This window comes from Streptopelia decaocto (genome assembly GCF_964273445.1).
Source record: "Streptopelia decaocto genome assembly, chromosome: 24".
NCBI lineage: Eukaryota > Metazoa > Chordata > Aves > Columbiformes > Columbidae > Streptopelia > Streptopelia decaocto.
This window is the reverse complement of record NC_138679.1, coordinates 4,528,462-4,548,276: the sequence shown is the minus strand read 5'-3', so window position 1 is coordinate 4,548,276 and position 19,815 is coordinate 4,528,462. Positions and strand designations below refer to the sequence as shown.

Genomic DNA, 19,815 nt, shown 5'->3' with positions numbered 1-19,815 from the left:
ATTCTCTGTTGCTGTTTAGAGCATCTTAATGAATCACAGAACGGTTGAAGTTCACGGGGATCTCCAACAATCGTTTGGTCCAAAAAGCAGCATCGAGTTCAAAACAACATGAGGTTTGTTCTCTGTGTTGCTTGGGGCTCCTGCAGCTTCCTGGGGATTTTCAAGACATGGAGACAAGGTCCAACCCAAACAGGCCCAGGTCACAACACAGACACAGGACAACAACCAGATAATGTTCCCGCTCCACTACCTTGTATAAGCACAGAGACCTCCACGACAAATCCTTCTGCCAGTAAAATAAGACCCTGACTCACATCTGCTCTAACAAGAGCAGACCGGCCTCATATACAACTGCAAAACACCACGGACCTGCCCTCACAGGGGCAATTCCTGAGTGCACACAGGCAAGTGACGGGCAGGGACCCTCAGCACCACATCGAACACTCTGTGCTGCTGTTTCTCCCCATTGCTCTCAAGGGCGAGGAACAAGCTCATGAAACTTTCTCCCCGGGCCGGGCTTGGTCAGGATGGGCTCTGCTGGAAAACCCGACGTGCGGCCTTTGCCAATGCGGACAGAGCCCTCGTGTGGGAACCAAAGATCCTGCACACCCAGCCCGGCTGGGAAATCAAACTGCACACAGAAACGATCGTGGAATGATCAGGAATAACATGAATCATAGAATCATTTTGGTTGGAAAAGCCCCTCGAGCTCATGGAGTCCAACCATAGCCCACCCCTGTCCCTGCCCCATGTCCTGAGAACCTCATGTCCGTCTGTCCAGCCCTCTAGGGATGGTGACTCCAGCACTGCCCTGGGCAGCCTGTTCCAATGCCCCACAGCCCTTTGGGGAAGAAACTGTTCCCCTGACCCTCCCCCAGAGGCTCTGAGCCCCCTCCCGTCTGACTGGAAGGGCTGCAGCATCCAAGCTCTCCCTTCCACCCCGTGCGACAGCTCCACCTCGCCTGCCCTGCCCACCCCTCCTGCCCAGCCCGGACCCTCCTGCCCAGCACTGCAGGCGTGGGACTCGTCCCACCAAGTCCCCCCATGCCAAGGATGTCCCAGCTCTGGGAACGGCCCAAGGCTTCCAGCCAAGGGCACTTGCAGCCCCAGCCCCTGGGAGCCGCCCGTGGGGGCCATGGGCAGCCCAACCCCCTGAACCCTTTCCCTGCCCAGGAGGAGCTGGGGAGGCTCTTGGGCTGGGGCGGAACACGGGGAGCCCCAACATTCCCTCCTGGGACACTCCAAAGAGTCCTTAGTTACCAACAGCCAGAGGGACGATGGCGCAGCCACCGCTGCGGCTCCCAGCTCGCGGCCCCCGGGCCCCCCCGGTTCTGCAGCTCCTGCAGCCCCTGCAGCCAATTGTGCTCCCCCAGAGCTTCTGCCCCCCAGGTAGGGACCCACCCCGACCCCTGCAGCCCGGGACGCTCCTGGGGGCAAGAGCGGAGGTGAGCGCCGGCCATGGCTCCTGTCTCTTTGCAGGCTCAGCCCCCCTGTGCCCACTGCCCGGGCAGGAGCAGCCCTTCCCCGCAGCCTGGGCACCCCCGGCGGGGGGGGCACCCCCGGCCCCCCAGGCCCCAGCAGCAGGTACGGCACCCCTGTCTGCTCGGACACCCCAGCACCTTCGGCCCCTTCGCCATCCCCGACCCCGGGCACTCCCAGCACCCACCACCCCTGTCCCCCGGCACATACGGCGCTGGGCAGAACCGGGGCCGTCGGCGATGGGGGCCGGCTCGGGGGTGCCCATGGAGGGTCCCCCCGGCCCAGCACGGCTCCCTCTCCCCCACACAGGGCTGCAGAGAGCACCGTGCGGCTGCTGGTTCGACCCCCGGCTGTTCCAGTTCCAGTGGGCCATGCCCTACGGCCACCAGGGCACAGCAGTGGCCCCAGCCCCTGTGTTGGTTCTGACGTCCATCCCCGGCCACCAGCACATCCAGGGGCAATGGGCACAGCCCTACAGCTCCAGCACGGCCACGGCTGCGGGGACACCTGGGGGCAGAAACATCCTCCAGAGGAGCAGCAACGTCCCCACCAGCTCTGCTGCTGCTCCCCGACACCAAGCCCAGGAAGACCCAGCAGCTCTCCAGGATGTCACCAAGGAGATGCTGGTAGAAGAGGCCCATCGGCTCTTTGGTGTCTCCCGGGAAGCCGTGGGGGTCACCGAAGACAGTTCCAGCAGCGGCCCCCCAGCTCCTGACCCTGCGGAGCCTGGGGACCTGGAAGCCAGCCTGGGCATTTCTGATGAGGAGCTGATGGAGGAGGCCCTGCAGCTCCTCGGATGCCCCCCGGCCATGGGGCAGCTCTGCCAGACTGGTGCCAGCAGCAGCCCCACGTCTGGGGACACTGGGGACACACAAGGATGTGAGACTCCGGTGGCCCCAGCCTCCCCCCTGCTGCCAATGGCTGACACCACCTATGGGCACGAGGGGCCACTGGGACCACTCAACGTCTCCGTCACGGCCACCGCTCTGGGGACACCGCCAGGCAGCACCAGCCCCCTGGGCAGCACCAGCCCCCCCAGCACCTCTGCTGTCCCCCACCACACAGTGCCTGGGGACACGGTGGGACACGGTGCAGCTGTCGAGGAGGTGCCACTGGAGGAGGCCCTCGAGATCTTCGGCTGGTCCCTGGACGGGCTGCGGGTGGCCCAGGACACTCCCGCCAGCAGCCCCAGGCCAGGGGAGCAGCGGGGGCAGAAGCGGGAGCAGAGCCCCTCGGCAGAGCCCCCCAGCAAGCGCAGGGCTCTGGCAGGGACCAGGGGGGTGGGAGGGGGGGATTGGATCAGAGAACACCAGGGGTGGGTGTGGGAGACGAGGGGTGCAGTATTTGGGGATGGGGGGTCTGGGGTGTGTGGGAGGAGTGTGAGTGTGTTTGGGGGTCTGGGGGGTTGGAGGCTGTGGGAGGAGGGTGGTGGGTTTGGGGGTGGGTGGGTCAGGGGAGGTGTGGGAGGAGGGGGGTGTTTGGGGTGTTAGTGGGGGCGGGAGGAGGGGGTGGTGGGTTTGGGGTGGGGGGTCAGAGGAGCTCTGGGACCTTTTCTCTTGTGTTTCTGTATTAAACCTTGTTTGTCCAGAACTGCTCCGTGTCTGTGTGGGAGGGGGAGGGAGCGCAGGGAAACAGCCCCCAGCCTGGTGTCTGCCCAGTTGGGATCCCCCATCAGGAGAAGGGCTGCTCATCCACAGATTTCTCCTCAGTGCTTGGACAATAACTTCTCTGTGCTTTGCCACAGCCCCTGTGGGACCCTCACTATCCTCCAAATCCTCTATGGGCCACCTGCCCTTTTTGAAAGTGGAAAGAGCATTTAGGCTGGATTTTAGATTCAGACCGGACTTAAGATAGAAATGTCTTACAATGAAGGTGCTGCCCCCGAACCTCCATGGCCTCCCCACCCCTGGGGGTTCAGCCCCCCCTCACTGTGGCCCCGGGCCGGGCTGGGCTCAGAGGCGGACGAGGACGGGCAGGTTGAGGGCATCGGGGATGTGGAGCTCGTCCAGGTGCAGGGGGGATGCGGCGAAGGGCAGGTGCACGGGGAAGAGGTGGCTGGTGTCCACCAGGAGCTGGCCAGGTCCCCCTCCATACTGCTCCTGCAGCTGCTCCTGTGGGGACACAGAGCTCACGGGCAACATTGATTACTGGCTTGGGCTGCGGAGACGGGACGGGCGGCTGCAGTGGGTGAGCGGCAGCAGCTTCAACCACACGTGAGTCCCGTTGCGAGCCAGGGCCGTGGGGAGACCGTCCTGGGTGGGACGTGGCTGTGGGGACTGTCCCGTGCAGGCAGCCCTTGTCCCCTCCTGCTGCCTGAGGGGACAGCCGCTCCCCAGGGTGCCAGCGCTGTCTGTGCTTCTTGTCGCAGGTACCTGGTGTACGACCAAGGCGAGTGTGCGTTTTTGAATGGCCTTGGTGTTGTGAGTTCAAGCTGCTCACGGCTCCGACCGTATCTCTGCAGCAAGCCCCAAGCCATCATGTGAAAGAGAGGATGGAGAAAGGACCTTCTCCATGCTGGGACTCCACAGCTTCACCTCTTCCAGCAGCACAGCGTGACCTGGGGATGTTCTTCCCTCAGCTGCAGCTCTGGATTTCTCCAGGTCTCAGTAACAACTCGCTGCCCGGTCTCAAGGAGAGGGACCTGCAGGAGGGGCAGACCCCGGGGACGGTGATATCTGGCTGTGTGGATTGGGAGCCGGGGTTGCACGTGGAACTGGTTTCTTTCTCCTGGGCCCCCTGCAGCACTCATCTTGCTTTTCTAACAATTCCACTGAATCTGCTTTTGCCCTGTGGTGATGGAGCTCGAGGTGCTGCTGCCAGATGAGATGGGCGCAGGGAGCTCGGCCCATCTCCCCAACCCTGTGCTGGGACGTGAAGTGACCTCGTGTGGCACCTGTTACTGATCCAGACCTTGTGCTATTTTTTGTAATTAAAACATGGTAAATAATCATGTGTGTCCCTTCTGTTCCTCAAAGTGCTTGTTGAAAGCCACTGTTCTCCCCATCAGCCCTTGTGTTCCTGCGTACGGGGGCTTGTGTGCCGCCCCCCAGAAGCTGCTGCCGCAGGAGCCCCAGCAGCAGCTGAACGCAGCCGTGGGCGTTGGGGACAAACCCACCTGCTGGTGGGTGAACAGCCCTCCCTGTGTCCCCTGGAGCGGTGGCTGTGCGGGACGGCCCTTCCCAGTGCTCCCAGTCCGTCCATCCTTGGGCTTTCCAGTCGGGGCAGATTCCAGCAGGGCTGGGGATGCTGTTGGGACAGTCTCAGCCCATTTTTATTTGCCTTGTTCTTCCTTAGCTGGGAAAACCCTATTTGTGGAGGCTTCAGCCATGGGCAGAGGTTCCTCTTTCTTATTTTTCTTCCCCATGACATTTGTTTGTTTTGTTTTTATTTCCCTTCCCGTAGCACTCACATCACTTCACTTCCTCTCGACCTTCGCCCCATTCAGGCTGAGAGTCCAGCTCAAAGAGAGAGAATCCCGCACATCAGAGCCGGGTTCAGGCTGCGGTGGGTGAAAAGTGGGAGGCGTAGGATCACATCCCCCTTTTTGAGGCGCCTTTTCCCCCGGGTCAGGGTTGCTCTGGCTTTTTGGGGCTGCAGCAGCTCAATATGACCTTGATGGACGTGGCAGCTGTGACGAGCTGCCCTTCTCATCGCACCTTTTGATGCTGTGAACCGCAGCCCCCCCTTTTTCATAAGGGACACAGCACAGTCAGCTCAGGCTGTCAGCTCTGCAGCATCTCTGGGAGCTCGGCTTTTGTTGCGTTGCCTCTGTGCAGTCAGATCAGATGCAGAAAAGCCTTTAAAACCTGCAGACCTTTAAACTAAAGTGTGTGTTGCTGGTCGAGAAGCCGCAACCCTTCCTGTGTTTGGTGTTTCTCAAAATTTCTTAATATATCTCGGCAGGGTTTCCTCTACCTGCTCTGGTCGCAATCGAGCCCCTTCCGTGTGCTCACATTGCCCAGGCTGGAAACCACTTTCCCCTAAAAAGGGATAAATACCTAATTTGGGGCTGTTTCAACAGGTCCTGACAGTTTGTTTTTACCTCTCATTGGGGTTGAAAAATCCTCGCATGGGATTTCTTCCTCGGTGCAGAAAAAGATGAGCGAATCTTCCAAAGAAACCAGTAAACGTGTCATTTCCCACCTTTATGTTTTCTATAAGTTTGGGGCTGTGCTTTCATTTCTGACCTTCCCCGCCCTTCAGTTGCTCCAGTCCCGGTTCCCAAAGGGAGCAGCTGAGTGTCTCTTGGAAATGCCTTGAAAACAAGGAACGAAGAGAAACAGCTTGATTTCCTGAGCTTTTTGGGCCATTTTCCATCTTTCCCCTCCAAGGGCTCATTTCTAACCCCTTGTTTCCAGAGTCTCCCGGGTTTTTGGGGGAAAGCAGCAAAATGGTGATGTGCTTTAAACCCAGGCTGGAAAACCAGTGAAATTACAGGGAAATTGGTAAAAGCGGCGATGCTGGGATGGGTTTGGGTGGGGAGAAGCAGCGACTGAGGCAAGAAAACACCTTTCGAGCAGCCGAAGGGAGGAGATAAGGGTGGAATGGATCTGGTTTTATTTATTTCATAAAAATCCCGATTCTCGCAATCCTGGTAGGAACATTCTGGGAGATCGCGGATCATTCTCGCCACGACACCTTATTTCTCGTGCAAAATGACCCATTTGGACAGAGCGGAGCAAAGTCTGGAACGGCCCATTTGCCCAGCTGTGGATCTTGGGTTTGTTTGTGCCATTTTTCAGTTATTCAGGGTGTCTTGTTTGGTACCTTAGAAGGTACCGCGCATCGCATGCGCTTTCTTGCAACCTCGCTGCGCTTGCCGAGCGCTCAGAGGCTCTTACTTCTCCCCGCAGAGCTCTGGCCTGGAGAGGAACTTGTGGAGATGAACCAGAGCAGCGAAAAACCGCAGAAAAGCCGGTTTCCTCTGGGCTGGATGGGCCCCGTTGCAGCCAGAGGCACCGCTGGTGATCCTCCCGCCTCTCCCGCTATGGCCGAGGAAATTGTCCATGCTGACCTGGATATCAGGTCTGGAAGGGGCAGCAGGAAAGTGCATTCGCTTCCTCAACCTGGCAGTAAGTGCATTGAGGGGTTTTTGGGGGATATTTACTTTCTGGCTGTGGTTGTGCTGGGAGGCTCCTGCCCCCCAAGCGGGAAGGGAAGGGCCCGTGGCTGTGGTGAGTGATGGAGGATCCCGTCTGCTCTTTGGGATTCCTTCAGTAGTTTTCTCTTGAAACGGTTTTAGGGTTTATTTGAAATGGGGTCAGTGTTGCCCGAGTCCTACCAGGACCTTTGAAATGCTGCTTTTGTGCCCGCGGCCACCACGTTGTCCCCTTACACCTCCCTCCCCCTTCCTCCTGCGCCTGCTCTGCCTGCAGCGAAGGTTTAACTCCTGCTCTTTCCCCTCTGGAAGAGATCTCTGCGTGGTGACGGCATCTTCAGGCAGCTTCCCACAATGTCTTTTCTTTGCAAGAATTCCATGATTTGCACCAAACACCCCCCTTTTGAGCTCAAAGGACTCTGCCAGACCCACCACCTGATGTCAAGGTGGAGTCGGATGTTCCTCCTTTGCTGTTTGATTCCGAAGCAGATGACGAACCTTTGCTGGTCCAGGGGAGCTCTGGCTTTGGCCAGAAGCATCATCCTGCCCTCCCATCTTGGTCCACCTCTACCCTTGGCTTCTAGTGACTTTACAACATCCAGGAAATTCCCAATTCTTGCATATCTGGGTAGAACCAACACAACTTCATCACGCGCATCTTTTCCCCAGTGCCAGCAGGGTCGGAGGAGGGTGGCAATGGCAAAACATGGACAACCGACCAAAGCTGTAGAACAACCAGCAGCAGCACCACAGAGGGATTTTGGGGAGGAAAGAGCCCGAATCTGCGCTGCAGGTCTGGCTGGCTGGATGCGGGGCTGGGACAGGGCTTTTCTGCCAACAACTCCTTTCCCTTGCAGCATCGAGCTGTCCCCGGTGGCACCGAGCGGCTCTCTGCGCCGGCTGGACCGGGAAACTCATCTTCTGGGGGGCCCTGGTGGCGATGGGATGCTCGTGTGAGTAGATCTGCTTGTTGGCACGGGGACAACCAAAGGACAATCCGGAGAGGGGACCATCCGAAGAGAGGGTCCCTGCTCCGGGGGTGCTGGCTCAGGTGCTTGTGTAGGGGGCAAATCTGCTTTTTATGAGCTGTGGCTTTTATCAGAATTTCATAGAGCTGGTGGGCGGAGGAGACTTGGTTATTTTGGTTGGCCAGCGAGACGAAAACCACTGGAAACTTCTCAGCTGTGGCAGGGTGAGGATTTGACACCCTGTGGCCGAGCTCAGGGTCACACGCAGCCCTGTTGGAATGAGTTTTGTGCCGGGTGTGATGTTGCTGGTGGCACCTGTTGCTGCCCTGACCCACGGCGCCCCCGAAGCACAGCAAGCAGCTGGAACGGAGTCTCAGATGTCTGGTGGATCTTGGTGAGGAGATCCTTCTGCAAAGGGGAAGGGGATCCAATGGATCTTGTGCTGGGAAGGGTCTCGGGTGTGGATTTGAACTTTGGGGGTCGATCTGCCAAGCGCTTGGCACACGGGTGTGGAGGGAACAGCAAAGGGATGAGGCTCAGCTCCCTTCGTGGCTCCGAGAGCTGCAGAACGCAGGTGATGCTCTGAGGATGCGGGAGTGATTTGGGTAGCAGCCCTGAGCCGGTGGCTTTGTAGGGATCTGCTGTCCCTGCTGGGGGGTGGAACTGGGACCAGCAACGATCTGGGGCTGGTGGTTTGACCTTGCGTGGGCCCAGAATTAGGGAGAAACCCCCAAATAACTCTGCTGGAAGCCTTTTGTGCGCACTGCAGCGTCTGTGATCGCGCTGTGCTGCGAGGGGTAGTCGGAAGGTGGTGCAGAGCCCCTCACCCTTGCGCCAGGCCCCTCTGGGCTGCACAGCTGGGGCTGGCACAGCTGGGTTGTGCACTAGAGGCCATTTCCGCAGCGGTCAGAGGCTCCCGGGCTCTCTGCAGCCGGCCGGGCTGATGGCTCCGTATCTCATGCTCCATCTCGCGCAGGGTGCAGGGGCCACATCCTGTTGGCAGTGCAGAGCAGCAGCGGGTGAAGGCGGTTGCAGGCGCGGGGCTGAGCTCAGAGGTGGGGACCCCGTCCCCAAAACGGGGAGTCTGCTCTGGGCTGGGGCCCCGAGGCTGGTTCCCACCCCCATGAGATGCTCAGATGGAGGCCTGGGCTGAGCTGAGACCACAGGAAGGGTGAGGGGGGCTGGAGGGCTCCGAGCACCCACTTTGTGTGAGGATCCAGCCCAGACGCTTCCCTGCAGCCCGCGGGGACCAGTGCACGTAGATCTCGGTGGTACCGTGCCTGGGGAGCCCGTCCCTCTCCCCTGCTCGCTCCGTCCCTTGCAGTTCTGCACCAGCAGCCGGAGAACCCAGGAAGCTCCAAAAACGGGAGCGGGAACGCAGGAGATGGCAACAGCACCCTGGAGAAGATCCACTCAGAGCTGCGGAAAGAGGTTTGCTTGCCAAACCTGCAAGGTAATGCCAACCACAACGCATCTCCACACTGTCTGCTTTCCCCAAACCCTGCAGCACCCCCAAACTGGAGAAGCAAGTGAAGCTCAGGCCATCCCCGTGTTCCTGGGGAGCCAGCAGGACTTAAACACTTGTCCTTCTTTGGATAGGCAGGGGACAAGGTGGCTTCTTGGTGGCTGAAGATGGCACTGCCTGTCTTTCAGAGGCTGGGGGGTGCAAGATCTGCCCCGGGGGCTGGATGGCGAATGGGACCAAGTGCTTTTGGGTTGCTGACGAGATGCGCTCGTGGAACGAGAGCCGGGGGGACTGTGCGAGTCGGGGGGCCGAGCTGCTGATGCCGAGGGACGAGGACGAGCTGGTAAAGGGACCGATGGCATCAGGGATGTGGGACGGGTCCCGGGGCTCAGCACCCACCCCTGTGCACAAACCTCTGCGGAGCCTTGGCCGGTGTCAGTGTGGGGGCCACTGGTGGGGCTCGGGGCTGCGTGGGGACAGGCTGGAGCCTGTTTTGGGATGGCGATCAGTGATACATCAGTGTCACCACCTGCCCTCTCCCCCGACACAGGATTTCCTAAACCAAACCATTGGGAAACCCAGCAGCTACTTCTGGATCGGCCTCTCCCGCCCCTCTTATGGGATGGACTGGACTTGGCTGAACGGCTCCCGCTTGGACAGGAGACAGTGAGCGCTTGGGGTGCGATGGGTGTCGGGATGGGGGCACCCCAGGGACCCTCGTGCTGTGACACAGGATCTTCCTGCAGCCCCGGGTTCTGGCTGTACAGTTGGTCTGGACGAAGTTGTGGGGTGCTGAAGGGGAACAGCATCATGTCTCAAAGCTGCAGCTCGGGATCTCACTGGATCTGCCAGAAAGAAGCCACCCAGCTCTGAGGGGGCAGGAGGGGCACAAAATGGGCCAACAGCAGGAGAGGCACCTGGGAACGGGCCAGGATCAGGCCCTCGGTGGGGACTGCGGTCCTGGCATTGCTCAACAGATCTGCACCAATTAATTATGACGTTAATTTGGCTCCGTGTGGTGTTTCCAAGCAAGTTTGCTCACGGGGAGGGGTGGAAGGAGCATCCTGCTGTACCAGAGAAGCCTCCTCGTGCACACCCGCCCTCGTGCACACCCACCCTCGTGCACACCCTCGTGCACACTGTACCCATCCCTTTCTGTCCAGGGGGGAGGATTAAGAAGAAATAAAGCAATCCAAAGGTAAACACGCGGCAGGTGAACTGCTGCGAGGCAGCGCCTGGGCCAGACCCAAGGAGCGCGAGCACCCAGAGCCCAGTTTGCTGACCCGCGGAGGGGACAGGGGACATGGACATGGGGGTGGCTGCAAGTCTGAGCCACAGCTGCCACATCGGGGTGACGGGGAGGAGATAAGAGCATCTCCCTACAGAAAAAACCTCCAAAAATAGCGCACCTGAAATGTCCCCCTCAGCAGAGGGGATCAACCACAAGCTGCTATTAACCCTCCACGACGTGTTAGCAATGGTGTAAATTCATTTTAGTTTTAGGTTACAAAAGCAGAAACGCCTCACAACGCTGACACAAGCTGAGACCAAAGAATCCTCGCTCGGGGTTTGACCACAAGTGTCTTTCCAGCGTTTGCAGCTGCGGGGACACTCGGGGACACTCGAGGGGTTTGGAAAACTCCCCGCTCTGCCGCTGCCGCCCCGCGGAGCTCAGTCCCGCTGGTTTTCCCGTCCTCGGTGTTGTGTGTGTTGGTTTTGGTTTTGGTTTTGGTTTGGTCTTATCTGGGTTTGGAGGATCTGGAGGCAATGGGCAGAAATACAAAGTGGAGACCCCGACCTCAGCGAGGAGCCCCAACCGCTGCTCTGGGATGTGTTTTGGCGTCCCGGTGAATTACCCAGCACTGAGCTTGTCCTGGTTTTCCTGGTCATTTCCTCCGGCTTAAATCTCGGTGGCTTTTTTCTGGCAAACCCGTTGCAGTAGAGCGCTGCAGATGTGGGAACGCAGCTGACCCCCCCGAATCGCGGCACAAGCCTTCGCCTCGACGGGACCCAGCACCGGAGACCTGGGGAGCACCGGGACGGCCATCAGCCTGGCGCCGTGTGTTCAGTTACAACAGTTACCTCATCACAGTGTTTTCCCCCCACAACCTGAACCGGCACAGCCGCTGTCAGCTCAGCTGATGGTACCACCCTCTTGTTTTTCCAGCTGTTGGGAAAGCAGAACTATCGGTAACCCCGTGCTCACCCCAAAAGATAATTACCCCTCCCCACACCCCCATGTGTGTACTAACAAATATTAGCTCTGTGGGATCGATTGCAATTTACACATTATTGCACTTTGCATTTGGCTATATAATAGGAATAATGGTTTAATTGCTTTTTTCCCTCTCTGGCTGCAGAGAACAAACCCGTGTTGCTCTGGTTTCTCTTTGCTCCTATGAGCGTTGCTGCCGCCTCCAGGGGGATTTTGGGGGCAGCCGGGTCTGTGCTGAGCATCGCGCTGGGAAATATTTCCCTGGGCCGGGGCTGTTGGAACCTGCCCATGAACCGGAGCGAGGGGCACTCACAGGGCTGCTTGTAACGCGGATCCGTCCCACCAGCTCCACTCCTGCCCGCGCGCCTGGTCCATGCTCAGCCCCATCCAGGCTCCGGAGCTGGTTCTGGTCATCTCCGCGATGAAAGCCTGGGAGAGGAGAAGAGACTCAGAGGTGATCACATGGCAAAGAGACCTGATCCTGCCCGTGAGGGTCTGGTCGGGATGGGCCCGGCACATCCCGGTTGCTGACGGGGGCTGGAGGGGTCGGTGGGTGCTTTGGAAGAGATGGGAGTGTGGTCTGGAGATGACGGGCAGGGCTGGAGACATTCAAACCCGCCTGGACACGATCCTGTGTGATCTGCTCTGGTGACCCTGCGTTAGCAGGTGGGTTGGAATGGATGATCTCCAGAGGTCCCTTCAACCCAACCAGCCTGGGACTCTGTGTGTATGATTCAGTGAAGCAGGTTTTTTTGGGGGTGACAGAGGAGCCTGGAATCTCATATACGGGGCAACATGTATTTGCCCTTTTTTCTTAACCTCACCTAAGTTCTGATTTATGTTTTGAGGCTCTTTTTCCCCCTGAAATAATAGAATCATTTTGGTTGGAAAACACTTGCAAGATCATTGAGTCCTACCGTTCCCCCACCGCTAGCACTGCCCCATGTCCTGAGAACCTCATGTCCGTCTGTCCAGCCCTCCAGGGATGGTGACTCCAGCACTGCCCTGGGCAGCCTGTTCCAATGCCCCACAGCCCTTTGGGGAAGAAATTGTTCCCACATCCAACCTCAACCTCCCCTGGTGCAACTTGAGGCCGTTTCCTCTGCTCCTGGCGCTTGTTCCTGGGGAGCAGAGCCCGACCCCCCTGGCTCCAAGCTCCTTTCAGGCAGTTCAGAGATCAGAAGGTCTCCCCTCAGCTCCTGTTCTCCAGCTGAACCCCCAGGTCCCTCATCCTGACCCATCACACTGCTTGTGTGTGCTCGGGCGCTTTGCCAGCCAGGAAGGAGAAAGCTCAACCACAACGTGGCTTTTTGACAAAAGAAAAGCTTAAAAAAGCTCAAAGCAGCGGCGTCGCTCGGGCCCTTCCCGCCGCAGTTACTCACCTTCTCCTCCGCGCTCTCCAGCACCGCCAGCTGAGATCGCTGGTACCCGCAGTTCTCCGCCGCCTCCTCCCAGGCGCTGGTGTCTGTGGACACCCAGTAGCACTTGGCTGCGAACGGCCGCCAGCCGGCGGGACAGAGCCGGCACGGCGCGGCGCCTGCGGCAGAGGATGAGTGTGAGCGCTGCTGCAGCCCCCGGCACCGCGGGCGAGGGGCAGGGCTGGGGGCACCGGGCTCTCGCACCCCCTTGGGACACTTGAGGCTTTTCCTGCCCTTTGAGCCCTTCCAGGTGCATTTTTGGGGAATGTGGACTCTGCCCGTGCTGGAAAAATGTCCCTTGGTAATGGGGGAAAAGCAAGAGGAGCAATAGAGGAAGGTCATGGGCGCAGGGTGGGGCAGGGAGAGGGCGATGGGGATGGGGACAGCAATTGGGATGACTTGGGGGTCCTGCGGTGTTTTCCCAATGTTCCTGGCCGTGTTGTCCCCCTTCCACGTGAAAAGGGGCAACAAGGCGAGGTCCCCAGCACCGAAGCTGCGGGTGACGCTGACCCGCGGTACCTGTGACGTTGTGGCTCCCTGGCTCACACAGCCGCTGTCTGAGCTGCAGCTGGAAGCAACTCAAGGAGCATTTGAACTGCGGGACGTCCCGGCGGCTGCTGGTGACCAGGCAGGATTCCCAGGAGCATTTGCTGGCTGGGGTCTCCATGTCCTGGCTCAGGACGGGGCCGTTTCCACCTGAAATGAGGACGGTCTGACCTGCACATCGTGCTGCTGTGTTGGGGCCGAGGACGCAGCCGCTGGGGTGACCCCCTTGTGCAAAGCAGCTCTTGGGGACGGAGAAAGGTGCTGCCTGGGGACGGGACTCTGCGGGGGGACCCCTGGGGTCTCTGAACCACCGTCAGGGTGCAGAAAGGGACTCATATCAGGACAGGCTCCAAAACCAGACAAATCAGCCCGTGAAGGACACACTGGCAGCTTTTCCCTCCTGCCCCGTGGGGATCGCTGTGCAGAGCTGGCCCAGGAGCTGCTCCCTGCTAGAAATACAGGAGGAATCCGCTCCGGCCCAGGCAGGGGCTGGGCTGTGATGGTTTGGGGGAGATTGTCACCGCTCTGGGGTGACAGACGCTGCCGCTCACCCTGTCGCTGCAGCAGCCACAGCACGACGCCCGTCAGGACCGCGGTGCCAACCCATCCGGCTCCCAGCAGCGCCCAGTACCAAGGACCTGCAACAGCGACCAGAACAGGGAGTGAGGGAGGAAGCAGCTTTTCTGGGCTCTTTTCGCAGTTTCCGATGCCCTTTGTTTCAGGAGACGTGGCGAGAAAACCTTGCGAGTGCCTGTAGGAGCCGTGGAGCTGAGAAAACCCACAACTGCTTTGCTTGCTTGAGCGGGGAAGCTGCAGCGAGCGAAGCTGCAAAGCCTCAGCCTGGGAGCGGGGCTGCTCTCCTCCTTGTGCTGCACCCGGGGGCTCCGGGGTGGGGAGGACCCAAAGCAAAGCCCTTGGGATGCCTGAAGAGATGGGGAGAGGGTGCAGGTCGCTGCGCGGCTCCTGCTCAGCCTTGTTGAGCTGCTAAAAGGGACCAGAACACGAAGCCCTGCGTGAAGGGGTAGGGGTGTCCTTGGGGGTCGGCTGTAGTTTTGCTCCCTTTTCAAGAAAATTGGGCTATGGGAAAGAAATCTGCATGTGCTATCGCTCTGTGCCGGGCTGGAGACGGGTAACGAACCCACTCCAAGCAAAACATTGGGTGTTGGCCACCGTCGGCTCCGGAAAGCGCTGGAAAAGGCCCAGGAAATTGTCCCTGTGCTCCCCTGCAGGGCAGGGTCTGGCAGCACCGGGACACCCGCTCCTCCACCCCCACCCATCACCGACCCCACGGGGCCGGGTGAGCGGAGCAACAGCACCGACACGGTCACTCACCGGGAAGCCTCGCGCGGGCGCCGGGAGCCGAGCGCGGCGGCACCTCTGGGCTGGCGTAGACGGTGGTCAGCGCCATGGCCGCTCCTGCCCGCGTGGCATTAGGAGTCAGACTTAGAGGTTCCTTTTGTCCCCACCCTGGAGCCAAAGCAGCTCAGAGACCTGCGGCAGCGGCGGCTCCTGGGGCTGCGGTCACAGCTCAAACCCCACACGCGTGGCCGTGCCCCGGCTGTCACGTCCCCCGCGTCGCGCTCTGCTCTGCCGCTGCTGCACCAGCCCCGAGAGCTGCTTCCCAACCACAGCTGCTGCTTTCCAGATGTTGAAGCGACCTGGGGGGAGAAGGGGAGGTGTCTGAAGGTCTTTACCCATTGGGGAAAGCGGGTTCCTCCTCCCGGTGCCAGAGACGTGCCGGTGATGACACGTACTAATATATATGTATATATCGATAGTTATCTATTTCCTACCTGCTTTTAACCAGCAGCAGAGACCAAGGATGTGACTCACTTGCGATGTGCAGGGGCTGGTTGATTTGGGGCTGGTTTGTTTCAGCAGCTCTTTGGTCTGTCTCGCGCTGCTCCCAGAGGCCAGAGGAGCAGAGCTGCTGGTGCGGGAAACGCCAAACCCGCCGCATCCAGCCGCAACCACGGCCATGGGGCTGTTCGGGCTTTCTAGGGGCAGATTTGGAGAGAGTCCACGTGGTTTTGTGCTCCTGCAAATGCTCAAAATGCAGCATTAAAAATCCTCTCTGGAAAAAGAGGTGACAACAAAAAGCAGAGATGTTCCCCCTAAAAAAATAAAGGAAGAGGTATAGCATACATTTTATTTTCAAGGTGCGATTTGGCTCATTAAGTGTTGGATCTTGTGGTTGATCCCCTGCTTCAGCTGCTTACAGGGGGACACATCACCCCCTCTCTCCTCCCCCTTGCTCTTTTCATCTTCTCTTGCTTTGTCATTCTCTCTTCTTTCCGTCTTTCCTTTCCGTTCCTTTCCCAGGTCAATGTGTTTTAGCACAGGACAAAAGTGCTGCATTGAGTCCAAAAGTCTGGGTTCATGTCATCAAGTTCTCACTGGCCCCTGCAAAAGGAACCTGAAAAAAAACACCAAACACAAAACCCAAAAAAACCCAAACAAACCAAACAACTCAACGCAAACCACAACATTTATTATTATATAATATATGTGCAGCCCAAAGCAATTCCTGAGTGCACACAGGCAAGTGACGGGCAGGGACCCTCAGCACCACATCGAACACTCTGTGCTGCTGTTTCTCCCCATTGCTCTCAAGGGCGAGGAACAAGCTCATGAAACTTTCTCCCCGGGCCGGGCTGGGTCAGGATGGGCTCTGCTGGAAAACCCGACGTGTGGCCTTTGCCAATGCGGACAGAGCCCTCGTGTGGGAACCAAAGATCCTGCACACCCAGCCCGACTGGGAAATCAAACTGCACACAGAAACGATCGTGGAATGATCAGGAATAACATGAATCATAGAATCATTTTGGTTGGAAAAGACCCTCAAGCTCATGGAGTCCAACCATAGCCCACCCCTGGCACTGCCCCATGTCCTGAGAACCTCATGTCCGTCTGTCCAGCCCTCCAGGGATGGTGACTCCAGCACTGCCCTGGGCAGCCTGTTCCAATGCCCCACAGCCCTTTGGGGAAGAAACTGTTCCCCTGACCCTCCCCCAGAGGCTCTGAGCCCCCTCCCGTCTGACTGGAAGGGCTGCAGCATCCAAGCTCTCCCTTCCACCCCGTGCGACAGCTCCACCTCGCCTGCCCTGCCCACCCCTCCTGCCCAGCCCGGACCCTCCTGCCCAGCACTGCAGGCGTGGGACTCGTCCCACCAAGTCCCCCCATGCCAAGGATGTCCCAGCTCTGGGAACGGCCCAAGGCTTCCAGCCAAAGGCACTTGCAGCCCCAGCCCCTGGGAGCCGCCCGTGGGGGCCGGGGGCAGCCCAGCCCCCCTGAACCCTTTCCCTGCCCAGGAGGAGCTGGGGAGGCTCTTGGGCTGGGGCGGAACACGGGGGGCCCCAACATTCCCTCCTGGGACACCCCAAAGAGTCCTTAGTTACCAACAGCCAGAGGGACGATGGCGCAGCCACCGCTGCGGCTCCCAGCTCGCGGCCCCCAGGCCCCCCCGGTTTTTCAGCTCCTGCAGCCCCTGCAGCCATTCATGCTCCCCCAGAGCTTCTGCCCCCCAGGTAGGGACCCACCGCGACCCCTGCAGCCCGGGACGCTCCTGGGGGCAAGAGCGGAGGTGAGCGCCGGCCATGGCTCCTGTCTCTTTGCAGGCTCAGCCCCCCTGTGCCCACTGCCCGGGCAGGAGCAGCCCTTCCCCGCAGCCTGGGCACCCCCGGCGGGGGGGGCACCCCCGGCCCCCCAGGCCCCAGCAGCAGGTACGGCACCCCTGTCTGCTCGGACACCCCGGCACCTTCGGCCCCTTCGCCATCCCCGACCCCGGGCACTCCCAGCACCCACCACCCCTGTCCCCGGCACATACGGCACTGGGCAGAACCGGGGCCGTCGGCGATGGGGGCCGGCTCGGGGGTGCCCATGGAGGGTCCCCCCGGCCCAGCACGGCTCCCTCTCCCCCACACAGGGCTGCAGAGAGCACCGTGCGGCTGCTGGTTCGACCCCCGGGTGTTCCAGGTCCAGTGGGCCATGCCCTACGGCCACCAGGGCACAGCGGTGGCCCCAGCCCCTGTGTTGGTTCTGACGTCCATCCCCGGCCACCAGCACATCCAGGGGCAATGGGCACAGCCCTACAGTTCCAGCACGGCCACCGCTGAGGGGACACCTGGGGGCAGAAACATCTCCAGCGGCTCCTCTGCTGCTCCCCAGGAGAAAGACCAGGAGGACCCAGGAGCTGAGCTGCACTTGTCTCAGGAGATGCTGTTTGGAGAGGCCCATCGGCTCTTCGGCGTTTCTGCAGTCTGCCGGCCTGGTGCCAGCAGCAGCCCCATGACTGGGGACACTGGGGACACTCCTGGAGAGGGGAGTTTTGTGGTTCCTGCCTCCCCACCAGTCCCCACGTCTGTCACCACCTACGAAGGGCCAGTGGAACCACAGAACGTCTCCATCACGGCCACCACCGCGGGGACACCCCCAGGCAGCACCAGCCCCCTGGGCAGCACCAGCCCCCGCAGCGTTGACACGGTGGGACACCCTGCAGTGGTTGAAGAGGTGCCACTGGAAGAGGCCCTGAGCACCTTTGGCTGCTGCTTGGACACAGTGGGGGTCACCCAGGACACTCCTGTCAGCAGCCCCAGGCCAGGGGACCCTGGTGTCACCAGCCCACCCATCCCCCAGCCTGACTTCTCGTCCCTCTGCCTGCCTGAGGATCTGCTGAGCCCTGACTACACCGTCCCCGAGCTCAGAGAGGCCGTGCTGAGCATGGCCGAGCTCTATGTGCTGGGGATGGAGCCCCCGGAGCTGTGGAGGGACGTGGGGATGGAGCTGCCACCGCCCCAGGCAGCCAAGGCAGAGCAGCGGGGGCAGAAGCGGGGGCAGAGCCCCTCGGCAGAGCCCCCCAGCAAGCGCAGGGCTCTGGCAGGGAGCAGGGGGGTAGGAGGGGGGGATTAGACCAGAGAACACCGGGGGTGCGGGTTGGGAGACGAGGGGTGCAGTATTTGGGGGTGGGGGGTCTGGGGTGTGTGGGAGGAGTGCGAGTGTGTTTGGGGGCCTGGGGGGTTGGAGGGTGTGGGAGGAGGGTGGTGGGTTTGGGGGTGGGTGGGTCAGGGGAGGTGTGGGAGGAGGGGGGTGTTTGGGGTGTTAGTGGGGGCGGGAGGAGGGGGTGGTGGGTTTGGGGTGGGGGGTCAGAGTAGCTCTGGGACCTTTTCTCTTGTTTTTCTGTATTAAACCTTGTTTGTCCAGAACTGCTCCGTGTCTGTGTGGGAGGGGGAGGGAGCGCAGGGGGCACCGGGAAACGGCCCCAAGAGCTGCAAAAGCCCCAATGAGCCCAAATCAGAGCCCATGAGCCCCTAAGGGCCCCGAGCCCCCCAGGGCTGAGTCACCGCCAGCGGGACAGGCAATGGGGGTGTCCCCTGTCCCCTTCCCCAGGGGAACCCGCCCTTTGGTGGGGGGAGCAGGACAGACGGGTCCTTGCGGGACTCACGGACACGGCCCCACGCAGGAAGCAGCTCGGAGCCCCTGGGACAGGGACAGACCTGGGGGGCCGGGCGGGGGACGGACACACAGACAAGAGGGGCTGCAACGTCTTTGGAACACGAGCAGCGTCCCCTGCAGCGGGGACAGGGCTGGGGGCAAAGCCCTTCAGAGCCTCAGGACAATCCGGCCCTTCCTTGGGTCCCAGCGCTCTGCTCCAGAGCCCGGCTGTGCCTCCCTGCCCACAGAACAACCCGAATCACCCCAGAATGGCGAGGGAGGGGCTGCAGGGCAGGGACCCTCCTGCCCTTGTCTGGCTGCACCTTGGGCAGCTGCAGGACCAGGAATGGAGAAAATGAAATTGAATTTAAAATCACTGTACTTCCCAGAAATTGCCTGGAAACCTCCTCTCTATTTGGGTCCTATAGGAAAGATGGGACAGACTTCTGAGCGGGGCCTGTTGTGATAGGACAAGAGGTGACGGTTTTAAACTAAAGGAGGGAGATTCAGGCTGGACATGAGGAAGGAATTGTTGCCCTGAGGGTGGTGAGAGCCTGGCCCAGGTTGGCCAGAGAGGTGGTGGCTGAACCATCCCTGGAGACATCCCAGGCCAGGCTGGACGGGGCTCTGAGCAACCTGAGCTGGTGAAGATGTCCCTGCTCATGGCAGGGGGGGCACTGGGGGCCTGGGACGGTCCCTTCAACACAAACCATTCTGTGATTCTATGATTCAGCCACAGCTGTGACCATGCCGGGCTGTGGCCTCTGTTGTTCTGAACCCCAGTCCCTGGACTAATTTTTTAGAGCTTGACCTCAGCCTTGCCTTGTCACCCTGTGCCTGCCCAGCAACCACCAGACCTCGCTTGACCTCAGAGCTGCTTCATCACCATCATATCGCCTTGTTGTCTGGACTCTTGGTGGGAGCTGGACATCATCTCTGAGTCGGTGCTGTTGGGTTCTTGGGAACTGTGGGACTGCGCCCTGACTGGTGATGTCTTTGACCCATCAGTTGTGTTATTCACCTCAGTTCCTGTCCCTTGAGGAACAGAAGGCAAGAAAAGTGGATATAAAGGGGAGAACTAACAGCTTTCACTTTGTTCAAACACTATGCCATTAATGCAACGTAACATAAACTCGTTATTGTCTGAGCTTCAGAGATGTCTTCCACATAATTGTTGTTTGGCCTGCGTTCTGTAG

General features: G+C 59.9%; 2 protein-coding genes and 1 long non-coding RNA gene across 10 annotated transcripts in view; 2 read left to right on the top strand and 1 right to left on the bottom strand.

The window, feature by feature from the left end:
* Positions 1-15,099, bottom strand: part of LOC309449550 (C-type lectin domain family 4 member E-like) — a 30,754-nt gene extending 15,655 nt beyond the window's left edge. The window contains exons 1-6 of one of the 3 annotated variants that reach the window (XM_082071756.1): positions 14,681-15,099; positions 14,522-14,605; positions 13,741-13,827; positions 13,163-13,339; positions 12,608-12,762; positions 11,383-11,654 (exon numbers count right to left, since the gene is read on the bottom strand). In XM_082071756.1, the coding sequence (XP_081927882.1) occupies positions 11,535-11,654; positions 12,608-12,762; positions 13,163-13,339; positions 13,741-13,827; positions 14,522-14,597 (615 nt within the window). In that variant the 5' untranslated portion in view covers positions 14,598-14,605; positions 14,681-15,099 and the 3' untranslated portion in view covers positions 11,383-11,534. Of the gene's footprint in view, positions 1-11,382; positions 11,655-12,607; positions 12,763-13,162; positions 13,340-13,740; positions 13,828-14,521 lie in introns of those variants that run through there. The other 2 variants (XM_082071755.1, XR_014185971.1) reach the window with 2 other exon arrangements.
* LOC309449551 lies at positions 3,607-4,429 on the top strand. The gene is made up of 2 exons (XR_014185972.1): positions 3,607-3,692; positions 3,848-4,429. It is a non-coding gene; the product is annotated as an uncharacterized lncRNA (long non-coding RNA).
* On the top strand, positions 4,439-11,283 carry LOC309449549 (killer cell lectin-like receptor subfamily B member 1B allele B). 6 transcript variants are annotated; one of them, XR_014185968.1, is made up of 8 exons: positions 4,439-4,983; positions 6,078-6,199; positions 6,333-6,551; positions 7,435-7,530; positions 7,680-8,998; positions 9,199-9,353; positions 9,561-9,676; positions 9,757-11,283. XR_014185968.1 is itself a non-coding variant. In XM_082071754.1 (8 exons), exons 3-8 carry the CDS (start codon positions 6,362-6,364, stop codon positions 10,000-10,002), a joined length of 900 nt encoding a protein of 299 aa, XP_081927880.1. In that variant the 5' UTR covers positions 4,439-4,983; positions 6,078-6,199; positions 6,333-6,361; the 3' UTR covers positions 10,003-11,283. The 6 variants fall into 6 exon arrangements, 3 of the variants coding, with proteins under 3 accessions (XP_081927880.1, XP_081927878.1, XP_081927879.1); XR_014185969.1 differs by having other exon boundaries at positions 7,435-7,939; positions 8,870-8,998; XM_082071754.1 differs by having other exon boundaries at positions 8,870-8,998; positions 9,593-9,676.
* Positions 15,100-19,815: the final 4,716 nt, after the last annotated feature.

What these genes read in the sequence shown, in the direction of transcription:
- LOC309449549 (XM_082071752.1), top strand. Translation starts at nt 4,806, where the DNA reads ATGGGCAGAGGTTCCTCTTTCTTATTTTTCTTCCCCATGACATTTGTT. An exon ending in GGTGGCGATGGGATGCTCGT is followed by an intron (nt 7,531 to 8,869) that starts GTGAGTAGATCT and finishes CGTCCCTTGCAG; the next exon opens with TTCTGCACCAGCAGCCGGAG. An exon ending in CGAGGGACGAGGACGAGCTG is followed by an intron (nt 9,354 to 9,592) that starts GTAAAGGGACCG and finishes TGGGAAACCCAG; the next exon opens with CAGCTACTTCTGGATCGGCC.